A 10,877-nucleotide genomic window follows, 5' to 3' on the forward strand; every position below is an offset into this window, starting at 1 on the left:
CATCCAACCTGTCACCGTGTCCTTGAACTGTCACAGAGGCATGGCACCCTCCCTGCCTTCTCAGCCATTACTGAGAGCAGGCACATATTGCAGCTATCTGCATTGCCTCTGCTGCCCTGAGGCCTTTGCTGACTCTACAGCAAGGGATAGACAGGTTCATAATATCTTAATAACCAAGAGATTTTATTTATAAAGCAACTTGCTCCTTGCTATGGAGCTGGGGACACTGTGCAGTAAGTCGTAATAAATGTAAGGAAACAGTATAAATAAGTAATCAGCTTTAATCCTAGCTGTAGAATTATTAGGCAAATTAGTGAACAGAAAACTAAATTATTGCTTTATTTTCATTGCTTTAAGTTTCTCATGATTCTGGAAACAGTAATTTTGGGGGAGTTTACCTGAAACACAATGAAAGGACAAGTGACACAACCAAGAGTCAAAGAGATGAGAGTGACTTGAGTACCGGAGGCTACGGGCAGACACATCTGTCCCGCAGCACGGGGCACGCTGAAGAGGGTGGACTGGGCAGGGCCGCGGGTGGATCCTGACACAACTCTGCACCTCACTCACAGTCAGAGACACCTGGAATCACTTCGGAAAATGACTTAGAGAAATCCCGGTCTTTCTATTACACAGCTGAGATTCATGTTCAGATACCACAGCAATTTGTGCTATCTGAATCCTGGGTAAGGATTTCTCTTTTGCTCTTGGTAACTGTCTTTATTCATGGTAGAATGCCATTTTAAGCCAGTTTTGACATAGGTTTTAGTGGCATCGTCATTGACACCCGTCACTCTTCTTTCCTTTGGGCCATAGGGTGAGACACACTGGGCTGTGCTTGGCCTCAGCCCCCTCCGTCGTGGGCAAGTCCATGAGCAAGAGCTGCCATTGCCACTTGATGTCCTGCTTTCCCTATTTCAACTCCCGTCACCAGAAGCTCATCAAGAAGCTGTGGGCTGAGAAAGCTTTCCGGGAGGAGATTCAGAGTTTTCGGGAGAAAATGAAGAGCTTTCGGGAGAAGATCAAGGCCTTTCGGGAAAAAATCAGAGCTTTCAGGATGGCTATCCAAGCCTTCTGGGAAGAGGAAAAACCCATCTGGGAGGAGGAAACTGCCTTTCGTGAGGAAGAAAAGGTTTTTCAGGAGGAAGCAAAAGCCTTCTGGAGGGAATATCGTGACTTCTGGAAGGAATACAATGTTTTCTGGAAGAAAGATGAGGATTTCTGGAAAGAGGATCAGCACCTCTGGGAGAAAGACAGAGTCCTTCTGGATGAGGACAGAGTCCTATGGGCAGAAGAGATAGCGCTGTGGGCAGATGAAAAAGCTCTCCTGGAAGAGGAAAGAGCGTTCTGGAAAGATGAGGAAGCCCTCCGAGAAGATGAAAAAATCCTCCAGGAGGATGAAATATTAATCTGGGAGGGGGCGTTTGGTCCCGGGAGAGAAGAACGACTGCTTCTGGCTGTCGCCGTTGTTGCTGAGAGTCACAGTCCCACTAGCTGCAGAGGAAAAGCGTAACCAGAGAGAGAAGGAAAGCACAAATTATTCTGCTGGACTTAGAAACCTGTATATGCTAACATGACTACTTTATTTAACTTGTACTGTGCTTCAACCAGTTCTCTGAAATAGCATCTCTCATTCCAGAAAAAAACTCAATAAAAACCCTATGGAGTAAATCACAAGAGGGTTTCTGTTTATGCTGTTTGCTTTAAGGTGATTGCGCTCAGGTTTTCAGGATACGGCACTAATCAGTGGGTTTACCCCACGCTGCAGTGATCTGGCTGAAGGCAGCTTGGGACTCAGCCTCTCCGACACGGGCAGAGGATGGGCAGAGAAGTGGGAGGGATTGAAGAAGGCAACAGCGCGAGGACAAGACGGAAGCAGGAGGGAAAGGTGGCAGCGAGTAATTCTCCCCCTCAGCAAGAGGGAAATAAATTTAGTAGTGAGAGTATGTATGTGTGTGTAAAAGCAGGAGGAGAGGACACATATGATGCTTATTTTGGATTTTATTTGGGTTATTATTTACCCGCTGAGCTTTCCCTGCAGGTAGCTCCCCACTCCTGCCATGTATAGAAAATCTCTTATAGAGATTCTTACAGAAAAATACTAGAAAAATCACTCTGCAATGCAGCACGTGGCCAATATCCGGCAATATTTTCTGGGATGTGAGCACAGAGCCAATACCTTCTGCTGAGAAAAAGTAGCTGTGGTGCAGAGATTGCTGGTTTCTTGCCTTTCTTTTCCGACACTCTGTGCTTTTCAGGAACTAAACTCACATGTTTCAAAGGCAGAGCTGTACGGGCTGATCTAGAGTCGAAGTTACATTTGATCCTCCATATATCCGTGACATTGGGGGACAAGAGCAACTATGAAAAGTATTAATCTCAGTCCAACTGAGCATTGAATTTTTCTCTGGCATGGCAGACACCATTGCAGAAGCCTTTACAGTTGCTACTGAAGACTCTGATGACTTCTGCAACCGTCAGGCATGTTTAGGCTGTTGCTCAAATCCATCATGCAAGCTCAGCCCTCCGTAAGCTGCTGGAGGATAAGGCTGGCTGTCCTCTTTAATTGCACTCAGAACAAATTATACACTATATCTTTCCTGGAAAATCCATGAATATTTATTGTTCAATGAATAACCAGCCCATAAAAAGACAGCTGACTCAGCCAAGGTAGGAATGTTTGCAAACCTTGTTATTATTATTCTATTATTACCATGTAACCTAGAGATGGAAATGACCTCTTAGACTGTTCAGTCCAATTTCCTGCAAAGGCAGAAGCATGCCCTGCATTCGAGCTTTATCATTAGGTACTTTGGAGAGAAAGAACTGCTCAAAAAAATAACAGCATTCAAAAAGTACTTGTCATTTAATATATCTTAATGTCAAAAAAGTCAAGAATTTAACTCAGTTATTCAAATTCATGTGTCAAACTAACATCCATTTAAACTAAAATTAGACATATTTTTCCTTACAAAGAACTCAAAGCATGTGAATTGCTCTTATAAAAGATCCTATTCACTTTTTCTTTTGCATGAGAGTGGAGCAGTGCTTCTCTGGTGAGAGTGCTGTCAGTACAGTACAGAAGTGAAAATTAGGGAATTACACAGCGTAGCACAGAGCTAGAAGTTTAGCTGGACAAAAGGATGTGCCAATATGATCTCAGATTGCTGGAAGCTCCCCTGAAAATACTTCATCTGCACTCGCCTGAAGAACTGAAGATATTTGAAGCATTGACTCACCAAAACTAGGGTGGAAGGATCCAAAGAAGCGGCCAAATCCACCTACACCTCAAAAGCAGCTATACGTGTAATGTGCTGGGCAAACACTTGCCTATGTTGTTTTATTTTGTTAAATTTCCATCATTAGAGTGGTACAACCCCCCATCTCCCTTCTAGGGCTTTATGAGCCTCCTTGTTCTAATTTTTCCTCAGTGTCTAAGCTGCATCACCGTAACTGCAGTTTTGACCTCTTACTGTAGTCCTATCCACAGCAGATGTGGACAACAGCCCTCACTTTCACCTCAGATTTATCCGTCTGAAGCCTCTCCACCTAAGTCTGCCTCTAACCAGCTTTGGCTTCTCTCTTCCTTCATTGACCAAGAGCTTTAGGAAATGCCTCTGTCATCTCTCCAGGTCCTCCCTCCAAAGCCTGAAAACCTGGGCTTTAGTGGTACGACATCAGGTAGAACAGAGGTAGCCTGAGACCAGAATCAAACTTCTTGTGGCTACTGTTCAAATACAGAGGCATTGAAGAAAACAGTGGAAAAAGCAGTGTAACTTCACATTAAACACAGGGATAAAACCCAAAAGCTTGGGAACGCATTCAACCCAAACAAGCATTTTATGTTGGCAGTGCGATTCATTTAAGCATCTCTGTGTGCCCAGGCAGGTTTCGCAGGCCTAGCAAATCCTGCGCAGGGGAATCTGGTAACGGGGCACGGAAATTGGATGGGCCAGCTGGACCGGGCACTTGAATGCCAGTCGGCTTTCAGGGGTTTTTAGAGAAGCAGTGCATCACGGATTTGCAGGAATTGAAAGCTCCCCAGTGGCGTTGTTACACATTCCTGCAGCCTCAGCTCCCTCTACTTCTAGAAAACTCACCAGGGAGGATGCTGATACATTGAAAATTCATATTTCTAATACTCAAGAGCTTTTTCTTTTGAAGTTTCTGCTCCAGGGATTCACAGCAGCCTGTTTTCTGCTCAGGGACACAACAAAGGTGGAAGTTATGGTCAGCAGCTTCCTACCTCCAGGGGTGCAGAGCATCCCAAATGTAAATCCTGCCACTCTGCCAGGAAGTATGACTGAGCGGCAGAAAAGTCAGTGTAAAGGGAGCCATCGAAAATGAGGGAGCAAGTAGAGTACTGGTACTGAAAATATCAGATCGGGAAAAAATAATCATATTTTTATGCTTCAGAACATGAAGAGTCTACTTTGAGTTAAAGAAGAGGGGACCCACTAAAACATTATGTTTTCAGACAATCTCATAATACGGATTTCTCTCTCTCTTTTTAAATTTTCCACTACTTATGTGATTGAGTCATTTCAGATATTGTCAAAATTTGAGGACTTTTTTCAAGGCTTTTGTCCTGATCCAGCAAAAATCCCTTAGTGCATACCTGAAATCCCCCAGAGCACTTGACTCGTTCCAAAGTCCCATCTTCATCCGTATTCAAAGTTAAAATGGTGATTCTGCTGCAGCTGGATCACAGGCAGGGTGGGCAGCTGGGAGGAGAGCACGTCGCGGTGGAGTTGAGCACAAACATTAACGCTTCAACAACGTGGGCTCTTACTAAATACAAGGAAATTCAGACATGTACCTGGGGTCTTCAGGAACTCTGCTGGCTGTGTAAATACGAGGAGTTTTTAAAATAAACTCAGCTGATATTTTACATCAGCAGGTCTGCAATACATTATAAATGACAGAGGGCCACAGCCGAGCAAACAACCGATGTCCATCAGCTCCGAACCGGCCTCTTGCTGTTTATGATCCTTGTGACAAATATACACACGCCAGGAGAGAAGAAGTGGCGCTGAACCGGTGGGCGCCTGCAGTGTGAGCAACATGTCATGACCTTCTCCTGGTCCCCCGGCCGCCCTGCCTCTGCTACCAGCAGCGCTTCTATTGCCAGCAGCAGGAGCCGTGAACCTAGTGACTTACCAGTCCAGAGCGTTAATGCCACGGAAGCAGATGCCCTCGGCATGGGGCCGGGACAACATACCTGCTGTCCTCACCTTCATTAGCATCCCGGACCTCGCCACAAAACCTCACGAAGGATGGTATTTCGTTGGGCCAGACGACGACGCAGCTATCCACCCGCCCCGTTTCCAACCTGACTTGTGACGGTGACAGTAAGAGCAGAAGCGACGTCCCGCTGGGCACGCAGTGGGCGCAGCTTTCGTGGACGTGCTCTGTGCTGACTGCCCAAAACAAGCCTCCTTCCCTGCAGACTCCACAGAAACGTCAAGCTGCAGCCCAAACACGTGAAGTCACGCTGAAGCGACCGTTGCCTCGTACCTGCTATATATACGCTTAATTTTTAAAGTGAGCTACCTGAGATTTGCATGGTAGGAGCAACAAGGGGAGAGGGGATCTATGTGAACGGATGTTCTTCCTAACGAAGGTGTAATAACAGAGGCAGCAAGGATCTCTCCGGAGGGAACCATCAGCCCTGCAGCAACCCCCCCAAAAAGCCACGGCAGAGTAAATTTACACTTAAAGCATGTTGCCTTCCCACTTGGGGATCTCAAGGCACTCTGTGCCGTTAGTAGCTTTACCCCACAGCTCTCCCAAGAGCTGTGCAAAGGACATTATTGCCATTTTAAAGAGGACAAGGCAAGCTGTGAGGCTGAGCGAGGTCAAGGCTGAAAAAGAAATCTGTAGCTAATCCACAAAACGCAACCCCTCCCTTTCCAGGTTTTTCCATGTTATCCGTGAGACTAGCCTGTCAGTGGGACTTAAAAAGAATCGCTCACAGATGACGCTTTTAAAAACATGTGGTCACTTTCCTTTATTTTCAACAGATTAAATCAAATTTTCAACACCTCAGGAGATCCCCGCTTTCCAGGGCACCCTCTGGGACCTGTGGGCAGCCTTCTCTGATCCAGTGTATAGCGTTAGCTGTGACTGTGTTAAAATGCATTTGAATAAACTCCCGTGGACTGTTTTTTCACCATTATTTATCTTTCCACCTACTTTTGCTCCATTCACAGATTCAAGCAGTCGTGGCTTTATTTTGACTTCCAAAACTCTTCCAAAGCTTCCAAAAGTGTCACTATGCCCAGAAGGCCAGTGTCTCTGCAGGCACCCATTCCCGGCTTCACTGCTCGTTGGAGGGTGGAGGACACCGCGTCCCAGCAGCACCTCATGGCTCCCGTGTGGCCCACCATGCGCTGGGCCACCCGACAGTCTCTGGTTAGCCAGCCTTGCCCAGAAACAGCAGGAAGAACAAGACTGAGCTGTACACGGCTCCTAAAGTCCACACTGTGATTTCCAGGCTCTCTCGTGAACGTGGGATAACTCCTGACTTCACGTGCTTACGTACCATTTAACCGTGCACTTAACACCTCTGCAGCTTCTTCACACGTTACATGCGCACAGTCCTACTGCCAAAAACAGGCCAATATCTCCGCATGACAGTTGTAACAAGAAGAATATTGTTTTTACCCAGTTCTCTTGATAATACACTGCAGACATCATGGGAAACCTGTGGGCTGGGTTTTCTAAAGACCAGCTAGGTCACCATATAAAGAGCTTTCCTGCTGCAGCAGACATCATTTTCACCCCTTTGATATGCATTTTGGCAGCAGGAGCAACAAAATTAACCCTCCAGCATCCTCTGCGAGGCTTTTTATTTCACTTCTGTCCCTTCTCCTTGCTGGAGCAGCCCAGCCCAGCTCAAACCCAACTCTTTGCCCCAATGGCAGCAAGATTTGTCTACAGTTCATGCCGGCACCCAGGATTTCCTGATGCGTGGCAGCCTGGCTGGAGATAACATTCAGGTTATCATATAACATTCAGCTAGGCACTTTAAGAAATATAGAAAAAGTCAAAGTCAGCCAAGCAAAAACATGGATTGGAAAGAGAGGATGTTGCTCGGAAAACACAAACGGAAAGTAGCCACTGCCAAGGCTCTCCTCACAGCATGCCTACTTCCCACCAAGCAGCAAACAACAGTTTGACAAGAATATGCAATGTTTAGTTGCTAAAAGGATTTATATTTCATGTAGAGATGCTGGACTCCTCAATTTAATGCTGGAATGTGAAATTATCGGTTCACAACCTCAAGCACAGAAATAATAACTGATGCAGCTCATATTGACAATGGTGCTTATTTTTAGACTGCCGTAGGCGTTCGCAGGCATTTTAAAGTGCCTTGATTATTTTTCATGCGTTTTTCCAGCAGGAATGAAGATTATTTCCTGTGATGTGATATAATGAATGTTGGGCAAAAACATGACCAAATGACTGTATTTTCATCTGAAATCAGACGATATTTCAGGGCAATTGCAGTTCTGAGGCTATACAGCTTTTAGTCTGCTTGTGTCTCTGAAGGGCCTTGGCCAAAACGTTTTTTTGTGATTCTGCCCATTTTACCTTGTTCTCAGGCACAGCTGTGCTCCTTGCTGGCTGCAGAGAGGTTTCAGGCATAGATGTTCAAACGGGGGCATGTCTTCTCCCTCGCACTCCCCGCAGGAATACTGTTTGTGGGACAATGTGATATATTAATAAATACCTTAATTACTTCTTTAAATCGCCGAAAAGGTAGAAGCAGCGAGAATGTTTCCACATGCAGGCCTTCTGGCCAGAAGCTCCAGAGAAGAAAACACTCTGGGTCGCTCTGTTCCCCAAAACAGAGACACACTGACAGAAAAAAAAAAAACCCAAAACAGCCATTTTTTTAGTAGAATCAGTATATTCTTAAAAGCAATCATGCATGCAAAGCTCGCTCTCCAAACTGACCACTTGATGTTTATTCTGGCTGGTGCCTAATAAGCCTTGGTCTTTAGGAAAGTGATGTTGAACGTTATTAGGGAAAGAGCTTGGGTCTCTGCAATGAGAGACCTGCAAGCAGAGCAGCCTGGCGCCATCGAGAGGGAAGTGTGCCCGTGCACAAGGTGTTGCCTCTCACTCATTTGTAATTTGTTGGGTTAACGGGCATCGCGGATCATTAAGCTTGGACCTCCACCCGTAGCCTGTCAGTCCATCTCATCCATGGCTGCCACCAGCAGGATGGCTGTCAGCAGCACGGCACTGCTCGCTGCAGCCAAGAAAGTTTTATTGACATGAGGGAAGTGTGCCCTGCAATTTTGGGAAAGTTCTTGGACTGTTCCCTTGAAATAATACATTGTCTCCACAGGAACACCTCCAAGACATGTTTTGTTTTTCCTTTTGAGAGTTATACTTCAATACACCGTTTTAATCATTTAGCTGTGACTTAACAACAGGGAACGCAAAAGGCAGAGTCACGTAATTGCTCTCCCTGAGCAGTGAGTGTGCGAGGTATTCTGTGCATGAAGTGCTGCTAATATTTTTAGCTGTCTATCCCTTTTTTGGGAACAGATCCCTGGAAGAGGAGGGTGAGTGCCGGGGGCAGAGGGAGAGGGGGTTGGGGTAGAAGATGAGGCAAAGGGTTTAACAAGGCCTAGGCACAGCCTTAAAACAACACTATTTTTTTACCATTATTATTTTCATTTTTAAACAGGCCTTTTGAAGCATTTCAGGAATGTCCTCAGTGCATGCACTAGCTGCCTTGGGGAGGATGCCCTGAAGGCCCCGGACAGGCGTCTTGGGGCCTGGCCATACTGCCAGGAGTTGTTCCTGCCCCGGGGTTGTGCCAATGGGAAAGCACAGGCAGCACCTCCGGACATGCGTCAAGGTCAGCCCCCCTGCAGTGGGGCCAGGGCTGAGCTGTCCACCTCTCTCTAAAGGCTCCAGTGGTGCCATGGGCTGGACCTTGGCTGGCCGCGGAAGGAGCTCAGGCACCTAGTGCGCCGGTAGATACTTACGTGTCAGGTAGGTACCTATTTATGGGTGTTGAACTCAACCTGATCTCAGAAGGGGTTTGCTCTTTAAGTCAACATATTGAGTCTGGGGAAAGCCTTCTGCTAGGAGGAGATGCCCTCTGAGTGTGCCAGAGAGAGCAGAGATAACCGTGTTCATATGCCTGAACTGCTGCTTCCCGGGTGAATCAAATTGCTCCCACCAGCATGGGCTCCTCAAATGCTGCTCTTTTTCTATCAAAACCCTCTCAGTAACAAAGTGACTTGAAGGAAAGCTGGTAAATGTTGGTTGACTTTCATTAGCTACTTCTGATGTGCAGCTTTTCAAAGCAGGGACAAGCACTACGTTCCCAACCAGCAACAGGAACGGCCCTGGGAAATTTGTTCCCAACACGATGCCACACGATCCTCAGCACAGGCCAAGCAATGAGGCCAGCAGTACATCTGACAAGGAAGCAGAAACCAAACTTGCACATGGGCTTTTGTGGCTGAAATACATTCCTCGGCTTTCCGGGGCCATGGGAAGCACTGGCTTCCCTGCTGTTTCTGTAGTAAATCGAGTCTTTTTTTTTTTTCAGTAGGAAAGCCATCTACCAGCTCTCTGGTAATTGCTTTTATGGTAAATTCAGTTAGGGCTGAATAACACTAATAAGGATAATTTTCCTGCAATTAATTATTTTCAAAAGGAATTGGGATTCGGCCAGGTGCTGATGAAGTCAGAGGTAAACGGGAGCTGGGCCATGCATGAAGCAATGAAGAAACTTTACCAGCAGTTTAAAAGCCGTATCATTTTCTTCATAAAACCAGATGGATACATCTTTCTGCAGCTCTTTGCAGTCACGTTTCGGACATGAGCTCTCCACTCCTTCTCCAAATTCTGCACTGGTATTTCAAAAGAGAAACTAATATAAGACAAGAGACTGACATAAGGTAGAAAAGTCTGAGCCACAACTTGAAAATGATAGTAGAGCGAATGAGGAATAATTTGCTTGCTGTGAAATAACTCGCTTGGTGTAGAAAACAGGGCAGGGGAGAAAGGCGAGATGGAAAGAGACCTATGCACGAGGCACTGCCTGGCGTTTCTGAAGAAGCAGCTAAACGAAGACCCGCAGGGATACGGGGGCTTGCGGGGCTGTAAGTTGCTGTGCTGTTATCGCCGTCCCGGGTTCAATGACACCCATCGCCAAGAGCAGCAGCGCGCCGCGGCTGCGGGACCTGCTCGCTAACTCGGCGGCGATGCGGAGGGGAGCGCGCCACGCGCGGCACGTGAAATCCCCGCGCCGACACGCCGCTAGCGACTGCAGCGGTTTGCAGCCTGTAATCTTGAAATGAGACCATATAAATCATTGATCCCTCCCCCCCCCCCCAAAAAAAAAGGGTTTTTCAGATGTATTTTGGACTAACACCCAAGGAGTACGGCTCCTGCAGCACCAGGGTGTTAAATAGCTGGCAGGCTGTGCTCCCTGTGCTCCCGAGCTTCCAAGGTATAGCCGTACACCCACCTAATCTTTGTGATCCAGGTGACTTCAGGTACCTCCTGCTAGGCGTGAGTAACATCTTCCCTTAAATCTTCCCATTCATTCGCAAGCAAGCAGCATGGAAGTCTTGTCAGTGTTGGCTTCCTCACATTCCCCAAAAGCTCAGTCATCCTGTTTTTCCAGGCCACTCAGCCTCTATCAAACACCTTTCCAAATCGGTTGTGCAGAATTGCTGGGTTTTGGGGTAAAAGAGCGGGTAAAGCAGGCAAACTAGCTGTGGGCAAATAGATGAGAACTGTAACGATCAGCAAAGGGCAGCGTGTAATTACTCCAATAAAAAACAATTTTACAGTCACTGCTAAGTTATTGGGAAATAACAAGTTGCCTTCACTCCCCT

At 46.6% G+C, this 10,877-nt stretch overlaps 1 protein-coding gene across 1 annotated transcript; it reads left to right on the top strand.

The window, feature by feature from the left end:
* Positions 1-898: 898 nt before the first annotated feature.
* On the top strand, positions 899-1,513 carry CCDC70 (coiled-coil domain containing 70). The gene has a single exon (XM_062582249.1). It carries the CDS (start codon positions 899-901, stop codon positions 1,511-1,513), a length of 615 nt encoding a protein of 204 aa, XP_062438233.1.
* Positions 1,514-10,877: the final 9,364 nt, after the last annotated feature.

The sequence above is a fragment of the Rhea pennata genome, chromosome 1 (assembly GCF_028389875.1).
Source record: "Rhea pennata isolate bPtePen1 chromosome 1, bPtePen1.pri, whole genome shotgun sequence".
NCBI lineage: Eukaryota > Metazoa > Chordata > Aves > Rheiformes > Rheidae > Rhea > Rhea pennata.

Excerpts from the sequence above, each read along its gene's own strand:
- CCDC70 (XM_062582249.1), top strand. The coding sequence starts at position 899 with ATGTCCTGCTTTCCCTATTTCAACTCCCGTCACCAGAAGCTCATCAAG.